The 23,066-nt window shown below is 42.0% G+C and overlaps 1 protein-coding gene across 1 annotated transcript in view; it reads left to right on the top strand.

Annotated features, from left to right (window-relative positions):
• The window catches only part of inppl1a (inositol polyphosphate phosphatase-like 1a), a 73,379-nt gene that overhangs the window by 14,685 nt on the left and 35,628 nt on the right, over window positions 1-23,066 (top strand). The window contains exons 2-6 of the mRNA XM_084065489.1: window positions 7,974-8,037; window positions 10,489-10,636; window positions 12,975-13,059; window positions 16,651-16,797; window positions 18,929-19,019. Of these exons, the coding sequence (XP_083921615.1) occupies window positions 7,974-8,037; window positions 10,489-10,636; window positions 12,975-13,059; window positions 16,651-16,797; window positions 18,929-19,019 (535 nt within the window). The remainder of the gene's footprint in view (window positions 1-7,973; window positions 8,038-10,488; window positions 10,637-12,974; window positions 13,060-16,650; window positions 16,798-18,928; window positions 19,020-23,066) is intronic.

Raw genomic sequence — 23,066 nt, 5'->3', positions numbered from 1 at the left:
TTTCAGAAAACTGTTGAGATTTAGGAGACATGTAGAACCGGCTTCAGGTCTCAATGGGTTAAATGTCTCTCCAAGTCTCCATGCTATACTACTGAAACAATAGTATGTATTCCAGTGAAGTGCAGAGAGGTTTATCAACTGTCGGCTGTGCTCAGGCGTGTTGATTAAAGACCACGGCGCTCTGACAACGATTTAAATGATATGCAGGAGGATGTGTTTTTTTCCCCCACTGAGGCAAATTCTGTGCTCCGTGTATGAAAAACACTGTAGCCACAACCACGGATACAGCGTTAGGACCCAAAGAGAACAATAGGGCAAACATTTTCATGTCGTGGACCCCTAATTTAATATGTTTTTGGCCGTCGACCCTCATCTGAAAATATTTTGTCGGGACCCCATACAAGATTTGTGATTTGTTTAAGAAGTACCACTGCGACAGAGAATTGTGAATGTTTTGCCTAGCTCAATAGATCTGTGATTACATATCTCGGCTGATAGATTGATCCATAAATTGGTCATATCCATCTTATATTGAAGAAGAATCATGATAGTTTTTACAGAATCCCTGGATATAGGCATAGGCCTGTAACAATTATTACATAATCACCATTATTTGAGATAATCACAACTATTTGGCATAATCCTCATAATCGTGTTGAAAAAATGTTCATACATTTTTTTTAAATGTTCAAAAATAGCAGAAGTAGCAGATCTGCAAGCTTACAGCGTAAGCTTGCAGATCAGCTATTTCCACTACTTTTACATATTGTTGAGTGCAAAATTATGAAGCGTCAGTAATTTCTTTGTATTTGTACTGTAAGTTATTTGACATATCTGTCCTAAAAAAAAGTCAAACAGAAGATAAATTACTTTTGTATTCATATGTTCCAGTGTTCAATTCCAAAAACACAATCAAATCGTTAATCGCAATTATTTGTATGACAATGAATCGTCAACATTAAATGTTGTAATCGCGACAGCCCTAAATACGCATCATGGCGTGGCGTGAGTTTGTTGATTTGGTTATTTTCGGCACACACAACACCAGTGCACAACAGAATATAAGTGAATCAGGCTACAGGCTTCATTGAAATCTATCTGGGTGGAAGTCAGCTGGTCGTTCGTGTGCCACATGGACACTGACCTCTAAACGTCCTCTCGTGGGTTCACGTCCAGTTCACGACCTGCCATGTGACCTGCTGTCACGTTTACACCCTCAGGCAGAGTTAAATGACACAAAGGATTTTACACTGTATGGAGTTTGTGTGCCATTATCTCCATCTCACCTTCTCCCTCCGTCTGTTTTATCTCACATCTCTTCACACAACAACTAGACAGTTCTCACTCACTCACTCACTCACTGTAGTTTCTAAGCTCGCTATTCTCTTGTATTTACAACACAGCCTGACGTGTACAGGTGTGACACACACACACACACACACACACACACACACACACACACACACACACACACACACACACTCACACACACACACACACACACACACACACACACACCCCTTTCAGTGCTGTTGAGAAAACTAAGGCTGGAGTGTGACGATGGCTATTTCATATATCGATTTTTCTTGCAGTTTTTCCACTAACTGGGTGTGTGCAAAACGTTCGAACCACCCACGGTTTGTGTGTCCCTGTAGGCGACACCTATTTGATATGACAGCACGCTTCTGGTTGGCTGCTGCTCTGTGCTGGCGCAGAAAGTTTCATTTGTCTCAACTTTTGCTGCACCGCTTTTTGCTGGGTCCGCCGAGAAGGCTCACTGTCCGCCAGGGACGTCACAGGCTCTCAGAAGGTGCATGGGGGGGATGGACTTTCGGTGGACTATACCCCTTACTTTACACTTTTGGCTATTCAAAAATAGCAGATATACAAGCTCATAGCGCGGCACAGTTTCGTGTTTTTTGGGCGGATTTTTTTCTTTTTTTTTGTGTTTTGGTTACTTTATTTCGGGTTTAGGGTTAGGTTATTTAATTCTTATTTTTGCCTGATTTTACCAATTTATTATCAAAAAATATATATATTTTGTATTTTTTCAAAAAGTGGGGGGTATGAAATCAGGGATCTGTGAGAGTGAGGGTGTCGCGTCGTACGCACAGTGAATGGCCGTGACGCCCCTGCTGTCCGCGCATAAGTTCTGTTTATCACGACTCAATAAACGGTGTCATTATCAAGTCACAACAACACCAGGCCATTCAATATCTCCGCTAAGTATGCTCACATCTTGGATGACCTTATTACAAATAGGAGTGATCTACATCAGTTCTCACACTCGTTCCAATGTGAAACGCATGCATTTCACCCAATCCATCAGCCCTCTCATTGTGCATGGGATGACATAACCTTGTTGAAGCATAAAACTAAAATATATTGAGTGTTAATCATCAGTCCCTCTATGCTTTAGCAACCGTCAGTCATCTGACCTGGAAAGACTGAAGGGTCAGGACAGAACAAAATTCTGGCATGGAATTCTGTACTTAACCGTCATTAGTTTTGTGTACACACACACACACACACACACACACACACACACACACACACACACACACACACACACACACACACACACACACACACATATACACACACACACACACACACACACACACACACACGCACACGCACACGCACACGCACACACACGCAAAATAGGACATGGCTGTTTTGCATGGGCTGTACTCCATGCCCCCACTGTTCTAAAGACAGGCATAACCAATGCACACACACACACACACACACACACACACACACCAAACAGACACACCTGAAGCTATGTCTGGTAAATGGTCATTTCTGTATCTGGTCGTTTAGTTCCTTGTTAATCCAGTTCATAGGATCACTTAATACTGCACAGAAATGTACACCGTAAACTCACGAGTCATTACCATTATTTCTCAATCGCTTGGATGCATTTTGTGAAACTCTTAACCTCATCCCCCAAAACTGTAAAATAAATGATATCAATAAATATTGTGTTATGAGACTAGATATCGTCTGGGATTTTAGATATTATACTATGTTATAGTAGATATTTACTTCATTGTAAAGGTTGTTACACACCGGGGCGATTTTTTCGTGCGAATAATGCGTTTTTTTTTAAAACCTTATAAAGTCAATGGCTCCGTACATGGAGCGAAAAAGCGAAGCGAAAAAGCGTCTTTTAATTATTCGGAACGAGTCCGAATTTTGCGTATATTCGCTATTTTCGCCGGTGTCGCCCGGTGTGTAAGGACCTTAAGATTTAACAACACTGCGTCCGTCAACCGCTCTGGCCTAGGGAAATGGGGAGAGAGTCAGGAAGTGACACAGGCATTGACACAAAGGGGTTGCCCACCTGCCCCTGGCAGGTAAATAAAACTTGCGGGCAGGTGGAGTTTGCTTTCAGGTTGCCCGACCGGGCAAGTGCTCGCTTGAGAGGGGACGCAACCGTCTATAAACTATTTCTGTCTAAACACCTGAACGTGGCCAGAGCTCTGTCTTCTGATCTGTGGAATGTAAAATAAGAGCACTGTTTACCTATAATGTGCTGTTTTCACTGTCGCTACACTTAAAGATATAAAATAACAAGTGTGAGCCCATAGTCATTTTCATAGCTATGTAGGTATTTGGCATAAAAAAAGATATGACATTTTTTATCGCACAGCCCCAGAAAGTAAAAAAATAAGTGTTAAATTGAACGGTAATTCAAAGTTTACCTATCATTTTATAATGGACGATTTACTTTTCGGGCAAGTGGCCATGACCTTTGGGCAAGTAGAACATGACCTGTACTTGGCCTGACGGGCAAGTGCCTCTGAGACCTTGGTGTCAACCCCTGTGACACGCGGCAAAGGTCGGTTTGACTCGCTGTCAGGCTGCATCAGAGCCTATATGTGGTGTGTGCGCCTTAACCACTCGGCCTTCGCCGCCCCGCTGATTTGTGTTTTTTTTTTTACCAGAAGTGTCGTGCATACATTTCATGTAGATATGGAAAGTGCGCGCATGCAGCATCTCAGTGGGCATAGCATCTCTCTCTCTCACGTTCTTATTTGTATTCTTATATTTGTTTTGTTTTGGCTCTTGACAGTTTGCTCTTAGCTGTAGCATACCTCCTGTGTTTCATTATTACTGCTGTTGCTGCTTTGCCGCATGGGGATTATTAACCCATTAAGACCTGAAGCCGATTCTACATGTCTCCTAAATCTCAACAGTTTTCTGAAAAACGTATGTTTCTATATCAGTGGTGCTCAATCTTTTTCATGTCAAGGACCCCCAAAATTATATGTATTTGGCCGCGGACCCCCATCAAAATATTTTGTTCCAGGGACCCCCCCCAGAAGCAACGATTTGAGTTAAAAATGTTCGCTTAAAAAATATTTATATTCAAAGATTTGCACACATTTTCACGATTTTTCAAAAATAGCAGATCTACAAGCTCGTAGCGCGGCACTCGGTGCCGCGCTATGAGCTTGTATATCTGCTATTTTTGAATAGCCCAAAGTGTAAAATAATGCTTTTTAGCTCAAATCTAAAAATGACACAGTTCCAGGTCTTAATGGGTTAAATGGTGTCTTGTTCAGCAGTGTAAGGGGTTGATAATAACGCATCGCTTATTCATTCGTATCACCTGTGTGGAGGCAGATCTAAAACATGTAGGATAAGTCATAATCCTGCTTACACTTCTCACCTTCCAAATAACTGCAGCTGCATGGCTACAGGAGCGTCCTCCTGCAACACGGACCCATAGATAGAACGATACATCCCCATGTGTTGTGATTAGGGGGATGGGACGATAATCGTTTATTATTGTCCTCCATCATACACTAGGACGAATTAGCCGTCACAATGTGTCACAATGACAGAACAACCAACCATTCTCTTAAATCTTCCTCCTCAGTGGATTTGGTATATTGATCTGAAATTGATTGAAGTTGATAGATTTATTAACTTTTCCCTTATTTTATTAAAGGATTTTTTTGGGGGGCTTTTATGCCTTTATTATTGATAGGACAGTAGGCTAACAGGAAAAGGGGGAGAGAGATGGGGAGTGACGCGGAGCACAGGCCGTCGGAATCAGGCTACGAGCTTGTAGATCTGCTATTTTTGAAAATTCGTGAAAATGTGTGCAAATCTTTGAATATATATATTTTTAAAGCGAACATTTTTAACTCTATTCTTTGCTTCTGGGGGGTCCCTGGAACAACACATTTTGAGGGGGGTCCGCGGCCAAATACAAATCATTTTGGGGGTCCTTGACATGAAAAAGATTGAGCACCACTGATATAGAAACATACGTTTTTTCAGAAAACTGTTGGGATTTAGGAGACATGTAGAATCGGCTTCAGGTCTTAATGGGTTAAATTGAGCAGGAATAGAAATGCTGCTTTTCTGTCCCAGATTTGCTTTTTGTAATCGTTAGCCCAGTTGCATCTCTGTCCACAGTTGAACGAGTGTCGGTGATGGTCTATGGTAATTCTGGACCGGTCTTTGAATATAAATGATGCATCCCTTGCCTATGTGAAGGCTGGATATGGATGGACTAGGACTCATTGTACACATGGATTAACCCATTTAATCCGGGAATGCATCTGTGTCATTTTAAGATTTCTTTAGCTATTCAAAAATAGCAGATCTACAAGCTCATAGCGCGGCACCGGTTGCCACACTATGAGCTTGTAGATTTGCTATTTTTGAAAAAGAAATCGTGAAAATGTGTGCAAATCTTTGAATATCTAAATACGTGTTTAACTAAAATCTTTGCTTCTATGGGGGGGGGCTGGAACAAAATATTTTGAAAAGGCGGGGGGGGGTTAAGATAAATACATATCATTTTAGGGGTCCTTGACACGAAAAAAGTTTGAGAACCACTGATATTATAGCAACATTTAGCAGGACATTTGTCGAATCCCCAGAAGCAAAGATTTGAGTTAAAAATGTTCGCTTTAAAAAACATATATTCAAAGATTAGCACAAATGTTCACGATTTTTCAAAAGAAACAGCCAAAGAAATCTGAAAGTGACAGATGCGTTCCCGCTCTTAATGGGTTAATCCATGTGTACATAGTACTTTATTTTGCGTGCAATGACTTACCCAAATGAACAGCTGTGTCAATGTGAATGGGAAATGTAAATAGCCAGTACTAGAGGAAAATAAACACTCTGTTGTGGAATTGAAATGAGAATAGCATCTGCACCATGACAACTGTGTTTAGTGTTTTGCATTCTGTACAAACAATGCATTGGCCAGTTTGATATAGGGTTTTGAGCAGGGGTGGGCAACTTTGATGATGGAGAGGGCCACTATATTTCCACACTCACTCCAGAGGCCAGGGCCACATTGCATATACTGTCGGGCCTGTCACACAAAAATGGCAAAAATAGCAGATCTACAAGCTCAAAACGCGTCGCAGCTATTTTTGCTATTTTTGAATTGGAATTCAGATTTCCTTTTTGCAATTTTTCTATTGGAATCCTGAAAAGTAACATTTTTATTTAATTTCAAATGCATTTAGTTATACTTATGTTAACTTTATGAACTTAAATACAAATACACTGGACATAAAAAGGACACTAGAATTTTAATACTAGTCATTAAGCTACTACTAATATAGTAGTAGTAATTAAAGCGGGTCATGTTTGCAATTGTAACAGCTGAAATCAATGATATATCAGTATTCCGATATTAAGTGAAGGTGGGGGCCGCATGTCGCCCCCGGGCCGCCAGTTGCCCATGTATGGTTTTGAGGCACTGATGATAAAGCTGACTGGAGTCCACCATGGCTCCATACCAGGCCCCCTTCTGTTTTCGCTCTACAACACTACATTTTCTTTCTCTACGAGCTCCCAAACGCTTCATAACACAACGTGTAGATGGGCTATTTTTGCCGAATGTTCAGCCTTGAATAGGGACGCTAGGGTTCAAGTGGTTAACCCATTAAGACCTGGAACTGTGTCATTTTTAGATTTGAGCTAAAAAGCATTATTTTACACTTTGGGCTATTCAAAAATAGCAGATATACAAGCTCATAGTGCGGCACCGAGTGCCGCGCTATGAGCTTGTAGATCTGCTATTTTTGAAAAATCGTGAAAATGTGTGCAAATCTTCTGAATATAAATATATATTTAAAGCGAACATTTTTAACTCAAATCTTTGCTTCTGGGGGGGTCCCTGGAACAAAATATTTTGATGGGGGTCCGCGGCCAAATAGATATCATTTTGGGGGTCCTTGACATGAAAAAGATTGAGCACCACTGATATAGAAACATAAGTTTTTCAGAAAACTGTTGAGATTTAGGAGACATATAGAATCGGCTTCAGGTCTCAATGGGTTAAGAGAATGAGTTTAAAATATCGTAACTCAGGGTGTATGAATGGAACCAAAAAGGTCCATTGGGTTTTATTTGTACACTCACTATTATTTTACTGTGCATCTGTTTTGATTTAGAATGACGTGAGTTCTGGTCTTTATTTTGTACTACTACTATATTATATTGTATTTTACTGATCATAAGCTGATGGGCAGCGACAGGTTGAACACACACGCACGCACGCACACACGCACACACGCACACACACACACACACACGCACACACGCACACACTCATAATCAATATGGAATTTTCTCATGGAATTTGTCAGTTTGGATAAAGAATTTGCCATGAAGGAACTCTCTCCCTTTCTCAAAGGCAGACTCTCTCTCCTTCACTCTTTGCTTACTCTCTAGGTCTCTCTCTCTCTTTCGCTCTGTCTTTCCCTCTCTCTCTCTCTCGCTCTCACTCTTATTCTCTCTCACTCTCTCTTGCTTACTCTCTCAATTCAATGCAAAGGGCTTTATTGGCATGGCAAACGTACGTTAACAGTGCCAAAGCAATTGTGAATGAAAATCAAAGTACAGTATGTAGTGTACAGTATGTACAATTAAAATATAGGCCTGCTAAAATGAGATGATAAAATGTAAAAATGTCTTTCTCTCTCTAGGTTTCAGAAGCATGTCCACACATACAGAATCCTTCCAGATGAAGAGGGATTTCTGGCTGTACAGGTACGCACACACACACACACACACACACACACACACACACACACACACACACACACACACAGACACACACACACACACAGACACAGACACACACACAGACACACACACACACACACACAGTGATGTGTTCTACCGTGGTACGCTGTATACGTAGTATGCCCTGTAGATTATTTTCGTCGCCACCGTCTACATCCAAAAACTGTTCAAAACAGTATCTGATACGCTGATACGGTCTGATACGCTACTGCCCAGGACTCCAGGAGTGGCTGGGGGGCAGCAAGAATGTGGGCTAACTCTGAGTTGATGGCTTATCATGTGTGAAGCTATTGTTCTTGAGGTGATAAGTAATGGCTGCGACGGAATTCACACGTTAACTCAACGACGCAAATACTAATGAAGTACTCTAATCAGGCAGTGATTAGAGTACTTCATCAGTACTCGCGTATGCGCGTCATAGCACAGCATAAAAGGCAATGAAATGTTGGTTTTAGTTCAGTCTGCTCCTGACTCTTGGAAACGAAGATGGGACCACGACGAAAAGAAGCAGTTATTTTTTGGCGAAAACATTTTTTTTTGTGAGCCACACGCGAAGCGCACATGCAAAATCTTTACATTTAATTAATTAAAGGGAGGCAGGGAATAATCATAGTATACTCTCCAAAAAAAATCTAGAACACACCACTGCACACACACACACACACACACACACACACACACACACACACACACACACACACACACACACACACACACACACACACACACACACACACACACACACACAAATAAGGAGCTTTGGTGTCTGTTCATGATGATAATGTGTGAGTATGAGTGAAAACTGAATTTGCTCCAGTAGCAGCTGGAAAGCAGTGCTCTCGCTCGATCTCTCTCTCTCTCTCTCTCACACACACACACACACACACACACACACACACACACACACACACACACACACACACACACACACACACACACACACACACACACACACACACACACACACACACACAGCAGTCTTTGTGCTCCCTGCCCAACAGCTGTGAAGTCCCCCCCCCCCCCCCCCCTCCACAAACCCCCTTGCCCGCCAACACACATACATACGGTGTACACACACACACTCACACACACACACACACACACACACACACACACACACACACACACACACACAAGACTGTCCTTGTGGCCACATCAGAGGCATGTGTCTGTCACGCTCCTTATGATAATGTTGGGGTTCACCCAAGACCCTGAACGTCCATAAAGAGCTGTTGGGGGGTTTGTCTGGTACTTTTTAACCACTTGAACCCCAGCCTCCATATTCTGGGGGGGAGGGGGAACATCAGCCAAAATAATAGCCGATCTACAAGCTCAAAACGCTTTGCGCTTTGAGTAGAGTTGTAACTCAAGTCCGGTTCTCTCAGACTAGAGAGGATTTAACCCATTGAGACCTGAAGTCGATTCTACATGTCTCCTAAATCCCAACAGTTTTCTGAAAAACCTATGTTTCTATATCAGTGGTGCTCAATCTTTTTCATGTCAAGGACCCCCAAAATTATATGTATTTGGCCGCGGACCCCCATCAAAATATGTTGTTCCAGGGACCCCCCAGAAGCAACGATTTGAATTAAAAATGTTTGATTTAAAATATATATATATTCAAAGATTTGCACACATTTTCACAATTTTTCAAAAATAGCAGATCTACAAGCTCGTAGCTACGAGCTTGTATATCTGCTATTTTTGAATAGCCCAAAGTGTAAAATAATGCTTTTTTAGCTCAAATCTAAAAATGACACAGTTCCAGGTCTCAATGGGTTAAACACAACTGGTGTGATTGATGGTGTTTTTTGGGCCCCCTGCAGGGGGTTTCAGTGACATGCTTTGTTTGTTCTGTGTCGTCACGTCTGGATTGTTATTCAGTGTGATTTTATAGTACATGTACTGTAGTATACATTAAGAATAAAGAAGAGCTGTTGGACCGTAACCACTTAAACCCCAGCATCCGTACTGTGGGGAAAGCTTTCGCTGAAAATAGCCGATCGACAAGCTCGCGCTGTGAGCAAAATAGCCGAAAACAGAAAATACACTAGTATTGAGCCCTGAGGGACTCGGGTTACCCATATTGGGGTTTAAGTGGTTACATTTCTCTCTCCGTCTTTCCACACCTTCCTCATCTCTCTCTCTCTCTCTCTCTACCTCTCTCTGTCTCCCTCCCCCCTCTCTTTCTCTCCCTCTCATCCCTCTCTTTCTCTCTCTCTCTCTCTCTCTCTCTCTCTCTCTCTCTCTTTACCTCTCCCTCTACCTACCTCCACCTCTCTCTCTTTTTCTCTCACCGTCTCTCTCTCTCTCTCTCTCTCCACCTCTCTCTCCACCTCTCTCTCTCTCTCTCTCTCTCTCTTTCTCTCTCACCGTCTCTCTCTCTCTCTCCCCCCCCCCCCCCCCTCCTCTCAGACATCTCAGGGGGTTCAGCCGAAGCGCTTCAAGACGTTACCAGAGTTGGTGTTGCTGTACCTGCAGCCCAGTCAGGGTCTGGTCACCACGCTGCTGTACGCCGTGGACAGGGAGGAGACGCCGCTCACTGACGACAGGGACTACTCAGGTCTATATACACACACGTTCATATCCTCACTGACGACAGGGACTATTCAGGTCTATATACACACACGTTCATATCCTCACTGACGACAGGGACTATTCAGGTCTATATACACACACGTTCATATCCTCACTGACGACAGGGACTACTCAGGTCTATTTACACACACGTTCATATCCTCACTGACGACAGGGACTACTCAGGTCTATATACACACACGTTCATATCCTCACTGACGACAGGGACTACTCAGGTCTATATACACACACGTTCATATCCTCACTGACGACAGGGACTACTCAGGTCTATATACACACACGTTCATATCCTCACTGACGACAGGGACTACTCAGGTCTATTTACACACACGTTCATATCCTCACTGACGACAGGGACTACTCAGGTCTATATACACACACGTTCATATCCTCACTGACGACAGGGACTACTCAGGTCTATTTACACACACGTTCATATCCTCACTGACGACAGGGACTACTCAGGTCTATATACACACGTTCATATCCTCACTGACGACAGGGACTACTCAGGTCTATTTACACACACGTTCATATCCTCACTGACGACAGGGACTACTCAGGTCTATACACACACGTTCATATCCTCACTGACGACAGGGACTACTCAGGTCTATTTACACACACGTTCATATCCTCACTGACGACAGGGACTACTCAGGTCTATTTACACACACGTTCATATCCTCACTGACGACAGGGACTACTCAGGTCTATATACACACACGTTCATATCCTCACTGACGACAGGGACTACTCAGGTCTATATACACACACGTTCATATCCTCATATGTCCAGGGACGTCACAGGCTCTCAGAAGGTGCATGGGGGGTGGACTTTCGGTGGACTATACCCCACCGAGTGCCGCGCTATGAGCTTGTAGATCTGCTATTTTTGAAAAAGCGTGAAAAACATTTGTAACTGTCAAATGTAAACAAATTCTGTATTAGAATACTGTTATTTAATTCTTATTATTGCCTGATTTTACCCATTTATTATCAAAAAAAATATATATATATATATTTTTTTTTCAAAAAGTGGGGGGTATGAAATCACAGATCTGTGAGAGTGAGGGTGTCGCGTCGTACGCACAGTGAATGGCCGTGACGCCCCTGAATATGTCCAAAAAACTCTGGCTTTTCAGGAAATGGAACGAAAACTTCTCAGAGATAGTGAAAATAGCCGATCAACAAGTTCAGTTCGTTTCAAGTTGGGAGCTTGTGGATCGGCTAGGTAGGGCATTGATTCACGAAAACGCATACAAAGTTGAAATATGGAGATACAAGGTTTCTGCCCGACAGGAACCTTGTATATCCGTATTTCAACATTTATTTCTTTATTTCTTCTCGTTGTATTTTGAGGTTTTCACTGTTTGTTTTGGTTACCCAAAATGTGAGATGGCAGTGTGTTTCTGCAGGTTAAAGATTACTTTTTAGCCGCTTGCTGAAAGCTGGCGGCTCTACAGACAGACCTAGTCCTAGTCCGACACCTGAGTGACACCTAAGTGTCATTGGCTGTCCTGGCTGTCCTTCACTCCTTTAAGCCAATGGCGACACGAATGGGGATACGGCCCGCCCCCCCCCCGCAGTAACGTGCTCCGCTGCGCTCCCCTCATTCACAGACAGTGCACGTTTTACTGCAGCCTCAGGCAGGAGGGTTAGCCCAAATGCTAGCGTGCTTCATTAGACCTAGTTTGGCTATTAAGTTATTATTTGGCCATGTTCACACTGACTTCAAACTTAGCTATTGTTGGGAATACCCGTGTGGTGTCACAAAATGTTGCCACCACTTATATAAACAACATTAGAGCGTTTAGCGTCGCAGATTCTGTGACGCTAAATGTTGCCAGGTTTGACGAGAGAAACAAGCAATCCAAAAAAACAAGTAATCAGGTCTATGAAAAGATTGGGGCAAAAAAAGCCTGCCGCAAGCGGCTATATTATGACTTTAGTCATTTCTTGTTTTGTTGCTATACAGAACACAGGGCTACATAGTTACTTACTATGTCTTTAACCCATTAAGGCCTGAGTCCGATTCTTAAAATGTTTTCTAAATCAGATTTATGAAAGAAACATATAATATAACACATTTTTTTTAACGATTTTTCAAAAATAGCAGATCTACAAGCTCGTAGCGCGGCACCGTAGATCTGCTATTTTGGAATAGCCAAAGAAGCCCAAAGTGACACAGATGCGTTCCAGGTCTAAACGGGTTAAGAAGATATAACGTGTATAGAAATACATTCAATTCCTCTCTTGTGATTGGTCCTAAGATGTTCCATTTCCTTTCCTCTGATTGGCAGATGGGGAGGATGAGAAGCCGCCCCTCCCGCCACGCTCTGCCTCCACCTCCTCTACTCCCCCAGGCCCCGAGACCCCCACAGAGAGGTACCTGTCTTATATGCACTCTTATTTTGAAAGACACCCGAGACCTCCCACAGAGAGGTGCCTGTCTTATATGCACTCTTATTTTGAAAGAGGGATAAGAGATCCTCATTTTTTTTGGCCAGGATTATAGTGTATTATATTTATCATAGCTGTAATACTTTAGTATAATTTTATAATGCATTATAATCACTGTTATAATGCCTTATAGTGTAATTATAAGTCACTATAAGTGGGCAAAAATGGCATTAAATCTATGCAAGAACAACACACAAAATGTTACTGCTACACCTACAGGAATGTCATTACTTTAAAACAACAACACAAAACAACTTGGTAAACACTCACAGACACTTACACCACTCTTATGCTACATGTGATGCATATGTACACACACACACACACACACACACACACACACACACACACACACACACACACACACACACACACACACACATCCTCGGTTGCCCCAGAGGGACCCTCTCTCTCTAGAAAGGAAAACCACATCCTGTTGAAACCACACTGCTCACACAGGAGGGAGGACTTATAGTAGGGAAGGGGTGTGTGTGTGTGTGTGTGTGTGTGTGTGTGTGTGTGTGTGTGTGTGTGTGTGTGTGTGTGTGTGTGTGTGTGTGTGTGTGTGTGTGTGTGTGTGTGTGTGTGTGTGTGTGTGTGTGTGTGTGTGCATCAGACGTTGCAACAGACAGGGTGCTAAATTGTCTACTTGCTATTTCTGCTGGTAAAGCAAAATTATATTTTGTAGCTTGCATTTAACCGTAAGTAGATGCGACATGTGTGTGTGTGTACATGCAGGTATGTCTGTGCGCTTGTGTGGTAACCTTTGTGGCTCATTTGACTTAAGGTGATATTGCAGCAAGTAACGTGTGTGTGTGTGTGTGTGTGCGCGCACTAAGGTAGACAGTGAGTCAGCTTTTCTGGTTTGAGGAAGTGGGTGAATGGAATTCCTGACTGCACTTGCATACGTATATATACACATATATACTGTATATTTATATCCTGGTTGAAGAAGACACACTCGCAGACAGTTTCAGAGATGCTCTAATATTCCGCTTTGGAAAACTACTGTCTTGATACTGGTGGACTTATTCCCTCTTTTTTTTCCGTTTTGACTTACAGTCTGAAAATGATCAGAGGATAAAGCGGATGTTGTTTGCTGTTTTTAACACTTCTGTTAAGCACTTTGTTTGTGAAAAGCACTATACAAATAAACTCATTCTCATGATATGCGACGCCTCTGCACTTCCGTTTTGTCTTTACTGTCGCGCAAATTCGTCCTAGTATAAATCAAAATAATCGAAGCATATATAGCTGGCTGCTTATCAGAAATTCTAAAATAAATAAATAAAAAATACATTCTCGTGAACGGAAATGACAAACACATTCCGTTCTCGGCTTTCGAGAGGCGTAGTTACATACTATATTATAGCATTCGGAGATTGTACAATAGTTGCCTGACTACGCCAGACTAGTTAGCGTCACCTTATTAAATTATGTATAATATATATCATCCCATGACTCTGGCAAGTAGCAAAGTATAAAGGCCAGGGCAACTGGTGTTTTTCCTGGCATAGGAAGTGGGAGTCAACCTTTCATTTCCCAAACCAACCAACCAGAGTGCAGTGGGCGTCGCTCCAAATGTTGTGACGTCAGGGCTCTCAATGCTGCACAGTGGGGGAGGGGCGCCAGGTGGGGGCGGGCGCACAGATCGATGAACCAATAAGAGCCCACGGATGTTTTCTCCGGAGATTTTGAATCCGCCCCTTCTAGACCAGATAGCAGACGTGCTGGGGCAGGCTATATGTTGTGAAAAAACAGTACTTATTTTATCATTTGGCGTTCCCATACAATAATACATTTGTTGCTTTTCAGGATTAAAAAAACAGCAAAAGTAGCAGATCTACAAGCCCGCGTTTTGAGATTGTAGATCTGCTACTTTTGATGCTTTTGTGTAACGCTGTGGTATGATCAACTAGGGCAGTGGTTCTCAAACTTTTTCGTGCCAAGGACCCCCAAATAGACACTTATTAGCCCGCGGACCCCCATTTAAAAAGATAAGCCAGGGAACCCCATAAGAGAAGGTTTTTACGGCTCTCTAGCAGTGATTCTCAACCATTTTAATTTCAATGACCCCCAGTTTGACATGCATTTAGGCTACGGACCCCCATTTAATGCCATTTATACCTCTGGGACCCCAATTCACATTGTAAAACCAATGTTGATTTAACTCTGAGAGTGTACAAATGGAACCAAATGGACCCGTTAGGGTCCATTTGGTTCCATTTGTACACTCTCAGAGTTACAGACCCATAAGGGTCCATTTGGTTCCTGTCCATCATTTAGCTGGGGACCCCCTGGAACCCCCTCAAGTACCCCTGGGGGTCCCCGGACCCCACTTTGAGAACCAATGAACTAGGGCATTGATTTACGAAAAAACACGAAAACGTTTAAATATGGAGATAAGAGGTCATTGCCCGACACAAACGGTGTACTGTAATTTAACCTTTTACAGTAGAGAGGCTTCCAGAGCATTGTAAATAAATACATCTAGTTTTGAATGCCAGATATTTAAAATACTTCCTCCACTCGTGATGTCATCACTGTGCAGTTCCCTTTCAGGGTCACCTTTTTAACTAGTTTCCATGTAATGATATGACAAAAAGAAACTGATATTGTTGTTTAGAAATGGACCAGTAATATTCAATATCAAAAGTTGTCCGTTTTCTGTTTCCCTATCAGGCTTCAATGTACTTCCCCCCTAGACTGTGAAACATCATCAGTACAATACACTTTTCCTGTCTTAGGACCCCCTAATTGATATGTATTTGGCTGAGGACCCCCATCTGAAAATATGTTGTGCCAGGGACCAGAAGAGAAGCTCAATGTAAAAAATAAATTAAATAGATATTTTAAAAAATCTTAACATTTTTCAGAAATAAAAAAAAGCTCACTGCACGGCACGGCTGTGAGCTTGTAGATCTGCCATTTTTGAATAGTCGACGTATAAAATATGGATAAAGTGATTATAATGATTGTGATGCTTTTGCTGGGGACCCCCTTTAACCCATTAAGACCTGGAACTGTGTCATTTTTTGATTTGAGCTAAAAAAGCATTATTTTACACTTTGGGCTATTCAAAAATAGCAGATATACAAGCTCATAGCTTCTGATCTGCTATTTTTGAAAATTCGTGAAAATGTGTGCAAATCTTTGAATATATATATTTTTAAAGTGAACATTTTTAACTCAAATCTTTGCTTCTGGGGTGTCCCTGGAACAAAATATTTTGATGGGAGTCCGCGGCCAAATGCATATAATTTTGGGGGTCCTTGACATGAAAAAGATGGAGCACCACTGATATAGAAACAAAAGTTTTTCAGAAAACTGTTGAGATTTAGGAGACATGTAGAATCGGCTTCAGGTCTCAATGGGTTAACCGCTCAAGGACCCCTGGGGGTTAAGAACAACACAGTATACAACAAGAAAATAAGTCTTACAATGCTGGACTGTAATGATGTGTGTGTGTGCGTGTGTGTGTGTGTGTGTGTGTGCGTGTGCGTGTGCGCTCTCCAGCTGTCCGGCAGCTAACGGTCTCAGCACCATCTCCCATGAGTACCTGAAGGGCAGCTACGCTCTGGACCTGGAGGCTGTTAAACAGGGGGCCTGCGCCCTGCCTCACCTCAACAAGACCCTGGTGGCCTCCTGTAAACGGCTCAACGGGTGAGACACACACGACACACACACACACACACACACACCGATCATGACATTTTACGCAACGATACATTTTCATACAAATAATTCCGATCAACGATTTCATTGTGTTTTTGTGGCAGTGAACGTATGACTAAAAATGACATTTCTGTTTGCCTTTAAACACATTGCCTGCCGATCGCGTAGATCTACTACGCGAACCTAAATACAGCCGCAGCGTGCCGATCGCGTAGATCTACGCGAACCTAAATACAGCCGCAGCGTGCCGATCGCGTAGATCTACGCGAAGTGGTCTTTTATGGTTTAATAGACGATCGCGTTGTTTTCTGTACCAGCCTTGTTTTTTTTTCCTCTTCCCACTGGCTTCCCACGCATCCTTGGTGAAAATATCCGTATTACCGTTTCCTGTTTACGGGTTTATCTTAAATTAACATTTATTTCCTGGTTTTGGCCAGACATCATGGTTTTCACACGGTATTAAAAACGATTTGGTAGTGGTGGAAAGTAACTAAGTACATTTACTTAAGTACTGTACTTAAGTAAAATTGAGGAAATTGTACTTTACTTCAGTATTTCCAATTTCCAATACTTTTACTTCTACTCCACTACATCTCAGAGGCAAATATTGGACTTTTACTCCACTACAATTATTTGAAAACTGTAGTTACTTTTCAGATATAAATTATTACGTTATAAAATATGCATTAACCACTTTAGCCCTATTGTATACCTAGGCTATTTGAAAATAGCCGATCTACAAGCTCACAACGCGTCGCATCGCGACGCGTTGTGAGCTTGTAGATCTGCTATTTTCAAATATTTTAGTACTTGTACTTTTGGTTCTTTAAGTACATTTTGATGCCAATACTTTTGTACTTTTACTCAAGTAAATTTTGAACTCTGGTCTTTTACTTGTAACAGAGTATTTCTATATTGCAGTATTGGTACTTTTACTTAAGTAAAGAATTTGAGTACTTTTTCCACCACTGAAGCTCTGGTTATATTTTCTTTTCTCTGGATGACGAACGGTTAGCCTCTTTGTGTTTAACAACGATCTGAAACCCCATCATAAGCTAAGCAAGGGATAATGCATGGGGAGGTAGTCATTATTGAAATTTAAAGCCCGACAGGGCGATTAACCACCGAGGCGAAGCCGAGGTGGTTAATCGCCCTGAAGGGCTTTAAATTTTTATTGGTATTCCCCCGTTGAGCCACGATAAACAAGGAAGTGCAGTGGATCAAATAGAATGACTTTTCGGTTATTGCATCGTCTATTTCTCACTTCAAATGTTTTCAAAAACATTCTTGAGAGCAACGTTTAGTTGTAAATGACATTGGTTGTTGTTTACATGGCTGTCATGTTAGATAAAGCATAAAACCAAGCCACGCAGGTTGGCACAAGCAGGTGCTCTGAGTCTCTGATTACACAGTTTCCTCGTCGGTCTCACCGGTCATTATCATTGGTCATTATCCAGAAATAATGACCGATGACTGACCAATCAGAATCGAGCATTCAACCAAGCCGTGTAATAAGCTAAGCTAAGATGGTTGGGCTGTTGAAAAAACAGAGGGGGAGCGAGAGAGAAAAAACGTCACCCGTTGAGGGCTGGTTGATCTGTCCTGTTTGTTTATAAACACCATCCCATCGCGGATTATAATGGATATACAACTTTTTGTGACCGGTTGAAAAGGTTATAAAACACAAATCGCTGGCACTGGGGTGAGTACATTATGAATAAACTCTGGCAGGGAATGTGTTAAGCTTCGCAAACAAACATTGCACAGGGCGGATATGACAAGTAACTTAAAAAAAAAATGTGGAACTAGCCGATCTGCAAGTTCAGAACACGTCGCATCATGACGCCTTGTGAGCTTGTAGATCTGCTATTTCTGCAACACACACACACACACAACACACACACATACTGTATGCACGCAGAGTATATACACACAGATGTACCTGTGGGTAGACATACGCATGCACAAGAATACAGACGTAAATTCACTGCAATGGCGTACACTTTTTTTTTTACACGTGTGTACACACACAAACATAGACTTGTGTATGTTTCTTACACACCTCTTATTCTCTCTCTCTGTCTCTCTCTCTCTCTCTCTCTCCCTCCACCTCATACAGAGAGGTGGATAAGGTCCTGTCAGGACTGGAGATTCTGTCTAAAGTATTTGATCAGCAGAGTGCCTTTATGGTCTCCAAGATGATCCAACAGGTATGTGGGTGATGGTGTGGGTGGGTGGGTGCAATCTTACACATCCTTGCATTACACACACAGGGGTCTTGTAGAATCGAAAGAAAAAAATCACACCCTGTGTGAAGGTAGCGGCGCCTTTGATACATTTTGTCATCGATATGTGTTTATAATGTGTTTATAGCCATGTGTCACGTGAAGCTTGACCAATCACTTTGTTGACGGGTCTGACCAATCACTTTGTTGACGGGTCTGACCAATCAGAACGTTGACGGGTCTGACCAATCAGAACGTTGACGGTGAACACGGACAAAGTCAGGTATAGAGCAGGATCCGCTCTATACCTAAAGGTGCCGCTAAAAAAATCTGGAAATCCGTTCCATAATTGCAGCCAGTTGAAAATAGCAAATACATAGTAAAACACAGGAGCCGAGATACAGAATGCTTGCCAAATACTTTAACCAGGAAGTGAATGGAGCAGTAAATCTTTGGAACACGTTATCTATGGTTCTGTGTGAAAAAAAAAAACTTTTTATTTTTATTTTTTCCCCCAAAGAAACGACTATAGTCGTTTTTGGCACTCAACAGTTGGATTTGAAAAAACGACTATAGTCGCACACACGCAAAACGACTATAGTCGTTTTTGGCACACAATGTGTTGTTAATAATGTGTCAATGAACATAGTGGCATTCCTTATTTATTATCTTAACATGAATTGTTGTTTTGGTAACATCAAAATGTGTGTGGGCATTGGGCAAGTATTATTCTGACGCGGCTTCTAATTAGAATTGTTCTATTCGTTGTCAAATTACCCCCCAAAAACAGTAGGTTTATAGACAACCGGGATGGTTTACCAGACAGGCCAGGACACTGCAGGCTGAAAGCTTCTGTACTCAAGTCTGGACACACCTGACACATTCTGAGATGCAAATAAAAGATATAGAGATTCCTTTTTAGTAGGAGTGTGCCGATACACTAATTTCACCAAACGATACGATACGATATTGGGCTCACAACTTCGATACGATTTCGATACGATACGATACGCACTTTTTTTATTATGAAAATATATGGGGGAGAAAAAAAGCAAATATGCAAACAAATAATTCTGTTTTTGCATTATTCAGACATGCAAACTTGTAGCTTTTCAGCTACAATAGCCGTTTTGAATCCAAATAGGGCAATAGTGTGTCACCGTTTTCATCTCGGGGCTGTTTGCATGCCTGATTATTATGATTGTAAAAAATCGTAATAATTTCAAAACAATATTTTTTCCCCCCAAAACGATACATATCGTCACGAAAAGGTATCGCGATATATCGCGGGACGATATATCGGCACACCGCTACTTTGTAGAATAAAAAGGTTTGTTTTCGTGTTATTTGCATGGGTTCAGTGGGGGCAAAACCACACAGTCCTTTTGTGAATTTGCCCCGCAGAGTTTATAGGCAGACGTGGCACACACACACACGCGCACACACACACACACACGCACACGCACGCACGCACACACACACACACACACACACACACACACACACACACACACACACACACACACACACACACACACACACACACACACACACACACACACACACACACACACACACACACACACACACACACACACACACACACACACAGTGCTCCTGAGTACATTGGGGTCATGAGGAAAGAGCTCTTTGTCTCCAGGAGAGAATAACAGTTCCTGGAGACAGACAGACAGACAGACAGACAGACACACACACAGTATATCCTGTGCTATCATTATCCTTGGGCTACAAATTGTGTGTGTAGTGTGTACCGTATGTGTGTATTCACTGACCCACATGCATGGGTTTTGGTCGTATTTTGCGTGTCCATTTGTGTATTTTCTTCCCTTTTCCGTGTTTGCTCTGACTGGCGTTGCTCTCTGTTGCATCTGTAAACAGTCACATGACGTGCCATTGTCTTCCCTTCCTGTTTCTGTTGTACACACGGGGCTTAGAAGAAACACGGCCGTGTTCTCTCTTGTCTCCAACGAATCGCTCGTATAAATAGTGGTCGCACCGAAGCTCCAGACCCGGGATGTGTCTAGGCAAATGATGTCAACAATATCAGGTGTTGAGAAAAGTTGACCTTCGTGCATCCCGGGGCGGTTTGACCCCGTTTGGCGCGATGACCGCGTAACTCCGGATATCCTGAGTTTGAATCCGATCCGGGACCGGTCACTCCTTATCATCTTTCTACTCTCTCTTAACCCATTAACTCATTCAGTGCCAAACTTATTTATTCATGTTAATGGAATTTTGGTTCTGAGTGCCACAGCCAAAATTCATTGTAAAAAAAAAGTGCTTAGGAAGCGAGATACAGCCTTTTTAAGTTATAGGTTAAACAAGGAGTGGATGGAGCAGCAAATCTTCAAATCATCATATCTTGGGTTCTGAACATGTTTTTCCCCCCCCCAAAAAAAAAAAAAAAAAAACTTTTATTTTGAATTTTTTTTTTATTTTGAAATTTTTTTTATGACGGATTTGACGGATCGTGGCGCTCTGGGCGTCAGGCCACGTGACGGATTTGACGGATTGTGGCACTCAATGAGTTAAGACATGAGGCCGATTCTTACTAATGTCTTCTAAATCCTAACAGTTTTCTGAAAAACGTATGTTTCTTCATCAGTGGTTCTCAAACTTTTTCATGTCAAAACGATATGTATTTGGCCGCCGACCCCCATCTCAAAATATTTTGTTCCAGGGACCCCCCAGAAGCAAAGATTTGATTTAAAGATTTAAAAATGTTTGCTTTAAAAGAATATAAATATATTAATTTACACACATTTTCTCGATTTTTCAAAAATAGCAGATCTACAAGCTCATAGCGCGGCACTCGGTGCCGCTCTATGAGCTTGTATATCTGCTATTTTTGAATAGCCAAAGTGTAAAATAATGCTTTTTAGCTCAAATCAAAAAATTACACAGATGCGTTCCAGGTCTAAATGGGTTAAAATGTAAAACCCTCAGTGTCAATTCAACTCTGAGAGTTAAATAGAATCAATTGGACTCGTAATGGTACATTTGGTTTAATTTGTACACTCTCTGAGTTACAAACCCATAAGCGTCCATTTGGGTCATTCAGTAACTATCAGTCATTTTAGCTGGGGCCCCCCCTGGAAGCCCTTTAAATGACCCCTGGGGGTCCCCGGGCCCCACATTGAGGACCTCTGTAACAGAGCATGAAAATACTGAAAACAAACGTTATTGCAAGCATAATAGAGCGTTGTTATTCAAATGTCTACAACAATGGAGGCCAAAGACCAAAACGACAGCTGTGAGCTTTTTTTTGGGGGGGGGGGGGGGGGGGCGCCTCTTTGAAAGGTAACCCAGAACCTTCCATAACCTGAAACCTTTCATAAGTTGTGTTAGTCTGGAACATTACATGTTGCCACCGACATCACATGGAGCCCCTTGCCCCAGGATGCAGCCCCATGAGCTTGTGCGTTAATCCGGGCCTGATTATTTTTTACTTGAGTTCATTTATTCGATAAATTCACGATACAATTCACCAAGGTGCATATGGTACAGTAGAAAATATACGGATAGCACAAAAAGTCGAAAGACTTAATTCCATTGCGGTCCCAAAATAAATAATAATAACATGGGTATAGTATCTAACTGATAACACATGTTATTCTATTATAACTAAATAAAAATCACTGTAGTCATTGCATGCAACAACATAGACAGTCATAAAACCAGTGTACAAATAAAGAGACAAATAAATAAATAAATAGAACAGGGGTCTTCAACAGGGGGTCCGGGACCCCCAGGGGGTCCTCAGAGTTACTACAGGGGGTCCGCCAAATCTTTGTGTGATATGATTTTATTTTTTACATTAACCACTTGAACCCTAGCATCCCTTTTCTGAGGAGAACTTTAGCCCAAAATAGCAGATCTACAAGCTCACAACGCCTCGCGCTGCGAGGCGTTGTGAGCTTGTAGATCGGCTATTTTTGGCAAAGTGTTATAGGTGTAGCGGGAAAAAAGAGCAGCAAAGGTTGATCTGTTATGTAGCAATGAAGCGAGACC

The sequence above is a fragment of the Gymnoscopelus microlampas genome (genome assembly GCF_963454915.1).
Source record: "Gymnoscopelus microlampas genome assembly, chromosome: 8".
Lineage (NCBI taxonomy): Eukaryota > Metazoa > Chordata > Actinopteri > Myctophiformes > Myctophidae > Gymnoscopelus > Gymnoscopelus microlampas.
This window is presented reverse-complemented; position numbering and strand designations above follow the sequence as displayed.